Below are 15,129 nucleotides of genomic sequence, written 5' to 3' on the forward strand. Positions count from 1 at the left end.
CGATTTGTAGTTAAATGTGATGTAAAAGGATGTTCTCCTAAATCAACTTTGTTATGCAATGAGTCTCGTAAAACAATGTATTACTCACAGCCTTCTGACAGAAAACGTCATGTGACCTGAGGGAGCCGCAAGGAGTGCCGCGGCGTTTGGACCGAATACCGTCGACGGTGTTTATTTCTTAGGAAAAACAGCATATTATACTCCACTGTGGACATTTTACATTTATCATAGTTCGGTTTCGTTACGGTGATGGCGATGTGCGACCGATTTTCGGACGAGAATTACAAAAACTGGCTCAAAACTACAATGAGCTTGCAGCTACTGAGACACGGCCTCGGCGATTTCATAGAAGAGCAAAGCGAAAGTTATCACAGCTCCCTTCGCAGGAACCTTGGGGATGCGGAATGTGCAAGGAAATGTCATTTCGGCACGTCGCAGCCCCACAAGGTAAAGTTATTACTAAGCGAAATACAGGGACACTTCAAGGAGGAAAATCCGTTAATCGTTAGTTCTTATATATCGAATATTTGTGCATGTTACCAGTGGTTAAATCAATAAAAGAAGGCTATCCCTGTCACTCCAAGGGGAAGGGGGGGGGGGGGGTCCTGAATAAGCAGCTCTGTACAATCTTCCATTAATTGTCATGGGTATTTATGGTCACAATTACAAGCTACTTGTAGGCCTATGTTAATTTATCGTTATGTCATTTTAACAGGCACGTTTTAAAGCAATACAAAATAAAGTAGAAGAGATATGGCGATTGTGCATATCGCGTGGTTAAAAGCATTTGAATTTCTTGAAACATAACATATAAATTACAGTTAAAAATGACATGACTACACGTAATACCATTGCTTATTTATTCGTAATGTCCCCATGAAAATACATTAAAATATCCAGTTAGACCCGTCTTCCCTGTAATGTATTTTCTGCAAAAAGAAAATGAAAATGATCAAAAGAAAATACAATCTCCACTTTGCCATTTAGTTTCCAAAGTTTGTGCGCTAAAAAACTGCAACAATTACAAGTTACAGGTACATTCATTTATTTAAACTTATGTTTAATCTTCCATACATGGTAAGCGAGATAACCAACTCCATATTGATGCCTATGGATTTAGAATGGGATGTCATAAAATTGCATTGGGGTGTAATAGCCAGGTGACCCAGTACTTTTGTCTGTATAGTGTATGTAAAAGGTGGTATAACTGGCAGATTCAAAAATCCTAGACTGATATACTTCTAAATATCTGATGGGCATCTGCAATGCATCAGCGACTCCGTCGGGTCACATCGTTGAACAGTTCGACAGTTTCACAAAGCGATCCAGTGGCGATTTGCCTGCGCAGAGCGAACACCGATTTGACTGGTATCTGACCGGAGGTTTTGTCAGCGATCTCCAAAATGTTGGCGAGCGAAACATTGGGGCTAAAATCGTGTGGTGTGAAGGTAGCATAACCATATTTTCCCCATTGGGGGGAGGGGGGGGGGGTACTGAACTGTACACCTGCCTTGTGCCCTATGCTGGCTGGGATAGGCTTCAGGCCGCACTACAATACTGACCAGTCTAAGAAGTTAGAATAAGAGGAAGGTGCGTAGAATGGGAAAAGAGCCAGGAATCTGAAGCTTCTTTAACCGGCTGTGTTAGATTTTGTTTGATTCCTGAAATTATTGAAAAGCAGTTAATACTGCACAAACATAATGTAATATTATAGTATTAAAAGTGCTCATAAAGCTAACATTGTAACTTTGATTTTATTACTATTAGACATATTTTGGGACAAAGGTTAGGTTTACAGTAAGTAGAGACAAAGAATTTTGTGTAAAATAAGAATAACGACCATTAAAATGTAAATCATACATTAAAGTCATTAATGATTTCTTCCGCAATATGTCCAGTGTCACCATTTAAACCATATTTTCAACAGGATTCTAATCTTTGCGAAACCTGTGCAAAGTGGAAACAAGAAATATTAAACAATCATAAAAATAATAAAGGACGTATTTACTGGGACAACTGTGAACCTCATAAGTGGTCAAAGGACAAGTGGGAGGTAGCAAAGGTAATTTCGAGTTTATTGTGATACTGTTTGTGTTTATTGTGATACTGTTTGTGTTTATTGTGATACTATTTGTGATAATTGTGATACTGTTTGTGTTTATTGTGATACTGTTTGTGATAATTGTGATACTGTTTGTGTTTATTGTGATACTGTTTGTGTTTATTGTGATACTGTTTGTGATAATTATGATACTGTTTGTGTTTATTGTGATACTGTTTGTGATAATTGTGATACTGTTTGTGTTTATTGTGATACTGTTTGTGTTTATTGTGATACTGTTTGTGATAATTATGATACTGTTTGTGTTTATTGTGATACTGTTTGTGATAATTGTGATACTGCTTAACACCAATTATAAAAACTGTAGAGGGGAGTTTAGATGTGGTTTGGGGTAGAATGGTAACATAAATGTTACAGAACTGGCACAGATGCTGATGCCAGTTCAGAAGCCACTAAGCGTTTGTTTGGCTTGTGATTGCAGTTCTGCTTGTGTCTCACAGGTCTACATGCCCAGGGGGAACAAGAGCCACAACAGATCTGAGCAATTCGATATTTCAGCAGTACTTAATTTCATGAATTTTTGCAAGCATTTTAATAAATTTGGAAACAACCGTTTTATTTCAGAGGTAATGTCTATATATTTATGTCTAAAGTTGCATTGTCCAAACATCCCACAGTCACATTGACAGTATGCAGGATATATAGGGAACCAGGAAACAGTACAACTTCCAGTGTAGTGGAGAGAGTCACCTGCTTACATTCAATACCTGCTGTCAACTGAAGGTCACCAACGTGAGGAACCAGATGATGCATTCTCCTGACATGAAGGTGCCAAAAAAGGACATGGAGAAACATTTTGGGAAAGTCCTTCAGTTTGTCGGACATCTCCAGAAACATGCTAAAGGGCTGGAGAAGCTCACCGAAGTTCTGGAACAGGTTGGAGTGACTGACCTTTTACGATCTCATTCTTCTGCCTGCAAGCAGCAGACCAAAGACATACTTTTGAGTGGTTTTCAGCAAGCTTGTCGATTCATCTTCCTTTTTTTTTTTTGTCTAGCTTCAGAACACAGAGCTGAGTGTCGCTCTTGAGGGCGACAATCTCAATGTTACAAGCTTAAAGGAAAATATTCAAACCTTGTTTAGAGTGCAGAATATGCAAGACCTGGAGCAGAACATTTTCAAGGAAAAGCTTCAGCTTTTAACTCACCGCCTGGAGGAAGACAAACAAGCAGTTGAGGTGAGAAAATCTGTCAGTGATTATACTGAATGGCAAATGAACAAAAAAAAATAAGAAACTTGACTTATGGCCAGACATTATAAGTTCAAGTCCAATATGCAGGCTTGATATTTCATGGGCAGCAAAACATTAAATACTACTGTAAATGTACAAGGAAATGTAAATGGTCTGAAAGTCAATTTCATGCTGTATTAACGACGCGTTTTGGTTTCTGAAACCCTGAAATGTTTCCTATATAATCAGCCGAAGGTCATGTGACACTCTGCCATGTGCCGAAATTCAGCTGGTGTTAATGATTTCTGGATGTACTTTCATGTGCCTGCAGAATGGGGAGATTGAGGGAATCAGGACGTTCCTCGAACAGAACAAGGACCTTCTGGAGCAGCTGGGTCCACAAGTCCAGAAGCTGAATGAGATCCAAACAAAAGTAGACGAGCATGAGCAACAGCTCGGCACACTAGCTGAGAAGGTTGACAACCTCGAAAAAAAGGCCAGTGGTGAGTGTGTGGGACGTTCATGGTATTTTAGCTTGTTTACCTTTAGGCTGGACCTCAAACCTCACCACTGGAACAGAGGAATGGAACATGCTGCTTTAATCATTATGAATGAAACAGGGCACAATTATAAATGTCTCTTCTAATGCATAATCTAACACTTATTTGGCTACATTTGACAACATTTTTCATCCAAAGAGATTTGGTGTTTTGAACAAAATAATTTGGTAATGAGTTCTGTACTATTGAAATTAAGTTTTATATGCACAGAGCTGGTCTTAAATAGCACTTGTTTTGTGTAGAACCTGTTTTAAGTGCAGAAGTGGTGAAGTATAAAAACCATATCCTGGAAGAGGCTAGGAAGCGCAACTGGAAAACGCCACAGTTCTCAGAAAAATACCACCCAAAAGGTATCCCAGTTCATTACTTACATTTAAATTTGTGAGAATCACATAGGGATGGGAGAAGGAACAGGATCTTTAATTGGAAAGGGGTTCAGAGTGATATGAGCAGGGATTGAAAGGGGTTAACAGAAAAAGTAGGACAAATGAAAAGAATAAAAAAACTTTTGCCATGTGTTAAAAAAGAATCATGGACACAGGAGTATGACGGAGGTCAGGGTAGGGTTACTCGGGTGACACGGGAGTATGACGGAGGTCAGGGTAGGGTTACTCGGGTGACAAGGGAGTATGACGGAGGTCAGGGTAGGGTTACTCGGGTGACACGGGAGTATGACGGAGGTCAGGGTAGGGTTACTCGAGTGACATGGGAGTATGACGGAGGTCAGGGTAGGGTTACTCGGGTGACATGGGAGTATGACGGAGGTCAGGGTAGGGTTACTCGGGTGACACGGGAGTATGACGGAGGTCAGGGTAGGGTTACTCGGGTGACATGGGAGTATGACGGAGGTCAGGGTAGGGTTACTCGGGTGACACGGGAGTATGACGGAGGTCAGGGTAGGGTTACTCGGGTGACATGGGAGTATGACGGAGGTCAGGGTAGGGTTACTCGGGTGACATGGGAGTATGATGGAGGTCAGAGTAGGGTTATTTTGGTGACATGTCAGAAACTGACTAAATTTAGAGCCAGCAAACAAAAAGTATGTGAGTACCTTCTATTTCACAAAAAAATGTTGATTGTTGATTAATAAAATATATTTCCTTCCTTGTTGCCTTCCAAAGTCATTTAATAACAAATTATTTCTTCTTCTTCTTATTATTATTATTATTAATGATCATTTTATTGCAGTGACTGAGAAGCAGCCTCTTCCTGACTCACCCTTTCATGTGTATCAGGTTATATAGGACAGCTGGAGATTAATGGGCACAAGTTCGAGGGGAAGATAATCCAGCTCAACAAGATAGCAGCTCATCAGGAGGTAGCAAAAATGGCCCTGGAGCAGCTGGAGCAGCTGTCAAAGGAGGGTCCAGCCGCCCCCTCAGCTGACCGATTGGACGTCCTAAGTTCTGCAGGTATAGTGCTTCAGGAGAGATAAGCAACACATGCTAATTTCAAAATGAGAAAATGTCACCTGATGTCTGTCACTTTATGAAAAATCCAATATTATAAATGTATGGAGCCGTATATGTATAAATATGTATGGAGATTTATTTGTATATTTTTCTGTTTATTTAGGCACCACTTATTTTTGCAGTGTGACTGTACATCTGAACGTTGAGGTAGAAGGACATGGTGAGACAGAGGAGCAAGCCATTGAGTCTGCCTACAGGGCACTAAGCATCAAGGATCTTCAGGCTGGTAAATAAATAAGGAATCACTTCCATCTCACTCTGCCTTTTGGTTTTTGCCTCCTTCCAGTACAAGAAATTCCATCTGTAACCGTTTGTCCTATTTAGGGTCATGGGGAGTAAGAGAACTAAAAAACATGTATGTACACATGTATGTACACATGTATGTATGTATGTAAATGCACATGAAACCTTGTCTTTTTAGGTGAATCCTATAAGGGTGTAATTCAGCAACACTTCTTAAAGTCCGGTTTCCAGCTGCCAGAAGAACTTACCACCGCTGGTTCTGATGGGAGGGCATGTTGCAAACTGATGCTGTCCGGACCTTTTACTTTTCAGGGGGAAGGTCAGTCGGTTACAAGAAAACACTTCTGGAAAGGGTGAAGAAATGGTTTTGTTTCTTTATGCACATAGCAATACAATTATGGTTTTTGAACAGAGGGCTCACCCAAGAAAAAGGATGCAGAGCAGCAGGCTGCTAAAGCGGCCCTCTGCCGGCTGGCTAAGGTCCTTGGCAGAAACATGTCTGGAAAAAACTACAAGGGTTTGCTGAAGGAGGCGATGGAAGCGAAGGGCCTGAAACCACCCGAATACAGAGAGGTTCAGTACAATGCACAAGATACTGCAGATGATGAAGCAGGTAAGTGCAACACTATGTGGGATTACAAGACACAGTCATTTTTCTGTATTGAGATGTTGCTGTTTCTCTGTAGGTCACAGGAGTTTGCCAGCAAAGGTCCCTGAAGGACCTCAGGACAAAGCGACAGGCCGTGTGGCTCGTCCTGCCACTGCAAATCAGGAAGCTCGTCCTGCCACTGCAAATCAGGAAGCTCTTCCTGCCACTCCAAATCAGGAAGCTCTTCCTGCCACTCCAAATCAGGAAGCTCGTCCTGCCACTGCAAATCAGGAAGCTCTTCCTGCCACTCCAAATCAGGAAGCTCTTCCTGCCACTCCAAATCAGGAAGCTCTTCCTGCCACTGCAAATCAGGAAGCTCTTCCTGCCACTCCAAATCAGGAAGCTCTTCCTGCCACTCCAAATCAGGAAGCTCTTCCTGCCACTCCAAATCAGGAAGCTCTTCCTGCCACTGCAAATCAGGAAGCTCTTCCTGCCACTCCAAATCAGGAAGCTCTTCCTGCAAAAGGGCTCGTGAATACACCTCAGGGTATTCCTTTGTTTGCATGAACCGCTTTGGAGCGTATCTCTCCACATGTACCCTAATCTATCATGTACTTACTGACGGTCTTAAGATACTGTACAGTTGACCTTGATTTTGCCATAGTACTTTTGGTTCAAAATGAACCTGCTTAAATTTGAGCCCAGCCATGCAGAGCAATGCACCATGTCTTCTGATATGCACTCCGACCGGGAATAATGCTGTGATAAACTTTTTTTTCTGTCACCACGAATAGAAGACCCTCACTAATGGTTTCTCTCTCTGTCAGCACCCCCATTTCACGTTACAGTGAAAGTGCCTGTGAACACAGAATTCAGTGGCGGTGTGGCTGACACCCGGGAAGATGCGGCTGAAGGGACCTACAGGGCTCTTGCAGGAGATCTTGCTCTGGAACATTCAGGACCAGGTATCAACTAATTCCCAAGTGATCTCTGTCCACTGAACCCCTACAGGTGAAGATAAGGTTATCCTCTCTCCCAGAGCTCCTTCCTGGTGGTACCAAACAACTGCTCCTGGATTTCTTCAGGAAGGCTGGCTGCAAGCCACCTGCGGAGACCTACAAAAAAACCCAAGAAGGGAAGTTTAAATGCACACTGGCCATCCATGGAGACTTCACTTTTCAGAACCAAGGTGAGCAGTCTCGACAAGACTCTTAGTGAAGGACTCTCAGTGAAGACCTCTCAGTGAAGATCTGTATTCTAGTTACTTGTCTTGTATGTTCTCAGAAGGGACATCCACAAAGAAGCAGGCAGAACAGGAGGCAGCAATGGAAGCCTTAACCCGACTGTCACGGGTCCTGGGCTGGAACCAGGAAAAAGTAAACAATAGTAATTACAAAGGAAAGCTGAAGGAGCTGCTTGATAAACAGAATAAGCAACCAACCTATCAGATACTTCCAGGAGTTACTGACATAAGTAACAGACCTGCAGGTTAGGAGATTTTTTATTTCCATGAATCTATGGATCTGTGTTTAATTGACATACGCTTCTGTTGGTGTCATTCCATGTGCTCATGTTGTCAGTTCCATAAGGTATCAGTTCTCTGACCTTCCTGATGTAGATGGTCTCAGCTCAGGAAGCACAGAAGGTCCCATCTGTGAAGCCGCTGCATCAGTTAGTGATGTGGTATCTGTGGCGATCCCATCTGATGCCTGCAGTCAGTGCCCTTCTCCTCAAAAATCTGCCAAGATAGACTGTCCAGGTAAAGCTGCGCCGGGCATTTGGATAAGAAACAGGTTGCAAGGGGGCAGGCAGACGCCACGACTGCATAGGGCCACGATAAAGCATGTCTACTGCAGGGCTTTTATTATTAGATAGATCATCAGATATTATTTAAGTTTCTTGCCCACAGCAAGGTGCAGCAAACCACTTGCCATCTTGTCATGAATGATAAACGATATATGAAGTCTGACTGTGTTTTACTGCTCTCTGTGTTACTGTGTGGCTGAGACAGATATTCAAAGAATGCTTGGATTCTATGGTCTAAACGAACAATTGCAGAATTTGCATATCAATCCAAAGATGAGCTTTGGGTACAAAGTGCAGATCAACTTCCAAGACGGCACCATAAGGAACCAAGATGCCCACATGACCAAAAAAGATGCCAAGCGGAAGCTCTACTTGGAATTTGCCAAAGCTCTTTCCCTCGGGGAGTCAAGCACAGGTATTTTTGTAATTTAAGAAAAGCATGACATTCAAGAGTAAACAACAACAACAATAATAATAATTTCTAATATAATAATTTAATAAATGACAGCACTCACTACTGTTACAGTGTATCATTGATGAACGTGGACATTGTTTAATCACAGCACCGTTTTATTCCTTCTTTTGCAGCAGCATTCATTGTTTAGAAACTTTAGTACTATCTTAGTGCCAAATTCTTTTATTCTTATTTTACAGAGGAGCATCAGGCTGTTAATCTTGTTAAAGAATATTTCAAACGCCACACCTTTGAGCTACCGTCTGAGGATTATGTACCAAAAGCTGATAATAAGTTTGTATGCTCACTGACACTTAAGTCCTTCTGTTTCTCTTACGAAAGCCGAGGTAGGAGTTACGCCACTGTGCGACTTTGCTCTCATTGGTGCAGTGACAGTCACATGGGGACAGTGGTGCTTACAGGCTGCCCTCGTCACCCACAGAGCCATCTGAGGAAGCGGCCAGACGGGAGGCCTCCCGGCGGGCCTTTTCCCGGCTGGCCCCCCTGCTTGGGCACCCGGCGGCTGTTAGCGGCTGCGGCACTGAAGCCGAACAGCAGCTCAAGCTACTCCTGCAAGCCGCGGGTCAGTCGGATCCAGTTTTTCAGCCACTCCCTACTCAGCACAAGGCCACCGCCACACTTGGCCTGAGTAATTTCTCCTTGGAAAGCAGAGCCCCGAATAAGAACAGCGCTCGGAGCAGACTGAGCAGCCGCATCCTCGGACTCCTGGGAGAGGAGGGTGCAGGTGTGTCCTGCTACATACATCACTGTCATCACATAGCAAATCAGGCGACTCTGAAGGTTGCTTAACTAGCACAATATGATACTTGATATTTTGAATCCTAGTGATTTTTACTGATCTACTCACAGAAGCAAGCAGCAATATTTCAGTCAGGAATCAGCTTGATGATTGGTTTAAGAAGAGGAGAATTGAACAGCCAAAATTCGAGAACACGCAAGATGGTGTGAAGGCTACATTCTCAGCCCCTCTGACTTTTTCTCACCCAGGTAGGGGTGACACTTCCCTAAATAATAATAATAATAATATGCAAATTAAGCTGTGTGCAACATGCACGTCCTCTGGTTCACCATGTAAACAGAAGCAGACGTTCACCAGTTGCATTTTTTTATTATGCTAGGATGGGAAAACAGCTGGAAAGATGCCGAAAGCAGGCTGACAGATGTGATGAAGGCACGACTCGGACATCTTTCTGAGGACACCATCTAGCATCAGAGAGAAAGTTGGGAAGGGAGAAGCAGGCGTCTGCGTTTCTGCTTACATCTGGGACTGTCTTAGTCCTTTAACACGAGTGTGTGCACCGTCACCACTCACCCCCGGTGAGAAGGGCTTTGCAGACTCTCTAAATGGAAGCGCCACGTTTACAAGCTTCAAAACATACTGCAAAGATAGTGCAGTGGGGGAATTAAGCCAGATGTATCCTCATGTCAGCAAATATATCGTGCTCAGCCATAAGCAGTGTTTGTTTTTTTGTAAAACGAGGCTGCTCTTTACAGAAGGGTGACATGGATGCGCAGATCAATACTGAAATATCAACTCTTTCTCTGATGGTTTCATTTGGAGATTTGATTCTAATATTAAAAGACTGATGTCTTAACTTGGTAATTTAAATGTAAATTTTAATAACAGGCACATTTAGGGTTAGGCCCATGGTGGGGGGGGGAGACTTACGTTCAACATAAGAATGTTTTACTACTAGCCAACTGGGCTACTTCAATCAAAAAACCAGTAACCCAGATAAATATTCTTTTTATTCACAATGTACAATGTAATTTTCAAGCACAGAGAGCAACCAAAGTCATCGCGTCTTACAATAATAAATAACCATGTCAAAAGTTATTTCCAGCCCATCATTTAACTTCCATAAGCAGTTTCCTCATTCAGAGCAGCACAGGTTAACACAGTCAGTGCGTAGCCTCACAGTCACTGAGGTACAAAAAGCTGCTCATTCTGGCATCATCATGTTTTTTAAAGTCCACATTAAAATGCTTTGGTGAAGGGAGTGCTAAGTTGAGGGGGAAAAAAGGTGCATTAAATTGTTTTTTCGATTTCTGTTCAATCCAGCTGGCCAACATCTCTGCTATTTCTTTGCTCTGGAAAATGGAGTACAAGGGTGTCAAATGATTTTTTTCAAATTATTCACCTGGGTGATTAATTGCATGAATAATTGTGTAAACAATCATTTGTGTATTCAGTGTAGAAATTCATTTATTTCAAACAGAAGTCTCAAAATAAAGATGAACGTAAATTTTCCGTGTATTAGTTTGGGATGGTTCAAAGTGGCTGTAACATAAAAGCATCTCACTCCACTATGTGCACCTACAGACTCCTTTCCTCCTCAGTATGACACTGTCCTTCATCGACACATTGGCATGGTCAGAGCCACCTTGTGCTATTTTCGAGGGCGTAGTTGTCTAAAACCTATTTGGCAAATAGCTTAATAAAAAGGACCCTGAAAATCATTGAAATTGCAGTTAACAATGAGAAAGATCCCCATTTTAAGGCAAGGACCTTAAGTAAAATAAATATTACGCAATCCTTATCCTTTGAACCTTCTGGCAGTGTTTTTAATGACATGAGTAACATTGTTCCCTCAGAGGTCCCCTCCGTCATATTATTCCCCACATTCGTGTCCACACCACCCGGTAAACCAGCCACACCTTACGACAGTCTAAGGCATGAACCCTGGTGGTCACATAGTACTTCCATTATCCTGTCCACCCGCATAATTATTTTCTTTTCCTCCTTCTCCATCTCTTTCATGGTTTGTCACCTTTCCGCCTCTTCCATGGTCTTTGTCTTTGCTTTATATCACATACATTCTGTTGATTTCAATCATTCTCCTTCAATCTTCATAAGTAAATAATTTTCTCATTGTTGCCCTTCCTGGTCTTTTCTCTGAAGATCTCTTTAATCTATATTAAAAATACAGATAAATCGAGGTCTTGCGCTAAAGAGTTTGTTAATCCACGTTCACGGTTCTTTATGTTTCTACCCCCCGCAGTAAACGGACATTTAAAATTGAAAATGCGAACATAATTTGCGCAAAACCGACACTTTCAGCTATATTCATACAAACTAACATCAAAATGATACTGAAACACGACTTGTGCTAATTAAATGGCTTTAATATATGTCGAGGGAAGAAAACGACATGCGCAAAATGTTAAAAATGTTATTTTAAAATGATAGCAATACTTAGGATATGACCTAAACCTGGTGTTCCACCAAAACGGTTCCGGTGTAGCGCAGCACCCCATCGGGAATGATTTCCGTTTCTATACCTTTATACAGTGCAGTATTAACCGAAAAATCATCGCGCCGAGTCAATGGGCCGTTTTAAAACGTATCGCTGCCAACACATCGACTGCTAAACGGCGGCGTGGTCATGCAGTGTTAACAGGTATATTTATCTGGCTACCCCGCTTTAGCGACGATGGCAGCTGTCAGCATCACAGAACCGCTCTGCCAGCCTTGTGCATACGACGCTAAATTCAAAGGTAAGTCATTGCACACAAAGATATCTTAGGATCTATTTAGTAATTTGATGTTATGGTCATTATTACAACCACGGACTTTTTAATGAAAGTTTATTTTGCAAGCTCGTTGAATCAATCACAATTATTCCTCATCATCTTATTTTATTTATTCTTAAATTCAGATACTGTTTAATTTAGCATTAATTGCAAAGCACAGCACAAGCATTCTAGGTTATTTCTACCACCACCACTAATATTAATAATATATTATTAACAATAACAACAGCAATGACAACAATAAATATACGTTTTGTTAAATAACAATAACAACACTCATTATTACTTTGAGTATTCTATGATTCACGTAAAATATAAATTTGTAGCGACGCACATAGGAAGAAAATGTATCAATGTACTGACTACCTTACTTGCTTCTGCTTAAAGGGATTAAATGCTACATGTTTATTGCATTTTTTTTATTTTTGTAATGCATGAAAATATCTGTTCCTTACTATCCAGGTGACTGAACTTAGGCTAAATTAATTGTCCAGGTGAGTTTTCAAGAAAAATGAGAAAGTCATCTGAACCGAGTTTTCTTCATATTAGACTTTATGTGTGATTATCTTGTCACCAGTGGAGCTGCACGTGAGGAAGCCGTTGTTGTCTGTGCACCTGAGCAGCGAGCAGGTAGGACTGGAGATGCTGTGTCTCTGCAGCCAGCTGGACCTCCTGATCAGGGCCCAGGTGAGGCGGTGAGGCCAGGTCCTCCGTTTGGCACCCGGCAGGTTATGCACGGTGCCCAGTGGCTCATACGTTTAATGGCAAACGGATGGAGGTGCCAGTGTTCGCGTCAAACCCACTTTTCTCCAAAACCTCCCCCAGTTCCAAGAGCAGCTTAATCAGGACCTCAGTCCAGAGGAGTCAGACTCTTTTCAGCGAGAAGGTGTGTGCCCCCCCTCAGCCCCCACCCATAACTCTAGCACCTCGTTACTGTGTCGTAAGCACTGCTTCTGCTAACCTCAGATTCATGGACATTCATCTCGCTTCCACACAGGTGCTCAGATCATAGAGCGCATGTATCTGTGTCTAGAGCACTTGCCTGAACCTGCGCCACAGCTGGAGGTAACTTCAAGATACCTTGCTGTCCATCGCTCTAGCTGATGCTATTTAGCTTTTCTATACATTTTCGGTGTCTGATGACTTCAGGAGAAATGAGTCACACTACATTTTACTCACCAGGACTACTTGGATGCAGTAGGATTGTCTGCCATGTTCCCACGGGTAGAAGTCTTCATTATACATGGGAGCCCGGTGGACATGCTGGAGAAGCCAGCCATGGATGGTGAGGAGGTGGATACGGTGCCTGGTGCACATTGTTGAGGTTTTTGTACATCAGACCTGAATCTCTTTAAGTAGTTTTTATAGTATAAGCTTGGACAAACCCAGAGTGCAAAATGCCGCGGAATGCTCAGGACTTCACTTTGTGGCCCACAGAACAACCCTCAAAATCATACCAATTTATTTAGAACCAGTAAGAGAATTTCCACAGATGTAGTGCTTTTAGCTGATAGCATTGTTTAGATGTGGGAGTTGCCAATCACACGACGACACACTGCATGTTGACGTGATTTAAGGAAGGTGTGAATGAAGCTGGAACACCCCCTCAGCACAGTCGTGTCTCCGCAGGCTACTTTCCTCACATCGCCAGGTTGAACCAGGTACTCGTTCTCAGTCAGCAGCTTGAGGATGATGTGAAGCACTTGGGGAGCCACAAGTACGTAGCCCACCAGCTCTCCGTCCTTTACGTGAGTGACTTCCCTTTATAGTTACCGTAACGCTCATAATACATGCTGTTTTCATTTGCTCCTCCTGACTGGAAATGTGTCTGATGACCCACAGCAAGTTCTCAGCACCTTCAAGGGCATCATGCCATTATCAGTGCTGAAAAGGGACATTGAAGCCAACTTCAAGCAGTTGAAAATGGCCCTCGTGACAGATGAGAGTTCCAAGCAAGAGCCCCTGTTGCCTGCCCAGTATGTTAACTGGTAAGAGGTTGCGCAGAGTGTTGGCGTCACACTTACGGTAGGCGTAGCTGGGAACCTGGGCCAGAGTGAATTAATTAGACTGTCATGTAACATGCAATGGAGTAACGACACATGCAGCTGAGTGATGTTTTGGATAAAATCCCAATTAGGTGAATTCTGAACATAGGGGTTCATTTTGAAAGTTGAATTCTGGAAGCAGAAGGAACATACCTCATTCTCATGCATGATTTGAAGTAATTGCTATCTGTACAATAACAATACGATTCTATTTGATTATCAATTAATCATTAATTGACTTTTTGCTCAGTATGTTTCATCTCTTAATTGACTGCTACACTGGGATTTTAAACTCTTTGCAGGATACTGGATGTGACTCACTGCATTATCTCTTCTGTCTCTTCGCTTCCCGAAGAGTTGACTCAAGACCTCAGCACAGCCATGAGCTTCATCTCAAACCTTGCATGACAGACGCTACACGGCTCTCGCTGGTTACTCTGTGACACTCACACGTATCATTTCTCTTCATCTGCATGTGTGATGTTTCTGTGTTTCTTAACGTGTAAAATATATTTATTATAAAAAAAGATGGAAACAGCTTTAGGTTTTATTTGTAGTATTCTGCAAACCAAGTTGTTTGTTAGTATAGAGTTGTAGTGATATTCTAATTTATGTCTGATGGGGTGTGATTCAACATTAAAATTGGTTATTTTGTATGACTGTTTCGATTCTGCTTAATTAAAATGTGACAACTTTAATTGATATGCCGATCTTGAACTTCCACATAAGAACTCGTCATTTGAAGAGCTCTATGCATTGTTCCATGGTTTTTAATAGTCATAGTTTAATTGAAATTAGTTTGTTTTGGACGGCGTGTTTTCATATTTATTTTTTTTTACACTAATCATTATTAATCACTAAGGTTTATTCGTAGTTCTTTGAATTGAAAGGATTTTTAGTTGTATGACATCAGAAGTATTACATTATTTAATTTCGTACAATTTAATTAATTCATTATATATATTATTGTAAAAGGAATGAACATTTTGAAATAGTCCATAATATATAATGGTCGTGTAACAGCAGGGAATAAACAAAAATCTATTAAGGTCGCGTTAACATGCGAAGCGTAATTTAGCGCAGCTCCCCAAAGGACCCTGCTGTTTGGAAGA

General features: G+C 41.8%; 2 protein-coding genes across 3 annotated transcripts; both read left to right on the forward strand.

Annotated features, from left to right (window-relative positions):
- The first annotated feature begins 104 nt into the window (after window positions 1-104).
- LOC111851072 (uncharacterized) lies at window positions 105-10,693 on the forward strand. Its single transcript, XM_072699768.1, has 21 exons — window positions 105-447; window positions 1,928-2,062; window positions 2,563-2,688; window positions 2,846-2,998; window positions 3,120-3,299; window positions 3,625-3,796; window positions 4,096-4,203; window positions 5,089-5,265; window positions 5,429-5,551; window positions 5,747-5,887; window positions 5,981-6,181; window positions 6,255-6,704; window positions 6,985-7,122; window positions 7,197-7,346; window positions 7,442-7,645; window positions 7,776-7,916; window positions 8,169-8,378; window positions 8,618-8,764; window positions 8,860-9,162; window positions 9,288-9,425; window positions 9,557-10,693. The coding sequence occupies exons 1-21, from the start codon at window positions 250-252 to the stop codon at window positions 9,643-9,645; spliced, it is 3,684 nt and encodes a 1,227-aa protein (XP_072555869.1). The 5' UTR covers window positions 105-249; the 3' UTR covers window positions 9,646-10,693.
- Window positions 10,694-11,657: 964 nt separating this feature from the next.
- Window positions 11,658-14,673, forward strand: LOC111838261 (uncharacterized). 2 transcript variants are annotated; one of them, XM_023801080.2, is made up of 9 exons: window positions 11,658-11,936; window positions 12,435-12,466; window positions 12,550-12,659; window positions 12,798-12,858; window positions 12,970-13,037; window positions 13,155-13,257; window positions 13,602-13,720; window positions 13,815-13,960; window positions 14,320-14,673. In XM_023801080.2, the coding sequence occupies exons 3-9, from the start codon at window positions 12,615-12,617 to the stop codon at window positions 14,423-14,425; spliced, it is 648 nt and encodes a 215-aa protein (XP_023656848.1). In that variant the 5' UTR covers window positions 11,658-11,936; window positions 12,435-12,466; window positions 12,550-12,614; the 3' UTR covers window positions 14,426-14,673. The 2 variants fall into 2 exon arrangements, with proteins under 2 accessions (XP_023656848.1, XP_023656847.1); XM_023801079.2 differs by lacking the exon at window positions 12,435-12,466.
- Window positions 14,674-15,129: the final 456 nt, after the last annotated feature.

Source organism: Paramormyrops kingsleyae, chromosome 1 (assembly GCF_048594095.1).
Source record: "Paramormyrops kingsleyae isolate MSU_618 chromosome 1, PKINGS_0.4, whole genome shotgun sequence".
In the NCBI taxonomy this organism is placed as follows: Eukaryota; Metazoa; Chordata; class Actinopteri; order Osteoglossiformes; family Mormyridae; genus Paramormyrops; species Paramormyrops kingsleyae.

Excerpts from the sequence above, each read along its gene's own strand:
- LOC111851072 (XM_072699768.1), top strand. The coding sequence starts at position 250 with ATGGCGATGTGCGACCGATTTTCGGACGAGAATTACAAAAACTGGCTC. Across the intron at positions 6,705-6,984 it reads GCTCGTGAATACACCTCAGG|CACCCCCATTTCACGTTACA; the intron begins GTATTCCTTTGT and ends TCTCTCTGTCAG. Across the intron at positions 7,347-7,441 it reads CTTCACTTTTCAGAACCAAG|AAGGGACATCCACAAAGAAG; the intron begins GTGAGCAGTCTC and ends GTATGTTCTCAG.
- LOC111838261 (XM_023801079.2), top strand. The coding sequence starts at position 11,873 with ATGGCAGCTGTCAGCATCACAGAACCGCTCTGCCAGCCTTGTGCATAC. Across the intron at positions 12,859-12,969 it reads AGACTCTTTTCAGCGAGAAG|GTGCTCAGATCATAGAGCGC; the intron begins GTGTGTGCCCCC and ends GCTTCCACACAG. Across the intron at positions 13,038-13,154 it reads AACCTGCGCCACAGCTGGAG|GACTACTTGGATGCAGTAGG; the intron begins GTAACTTCAAGA and ends TTTACTCACCAG.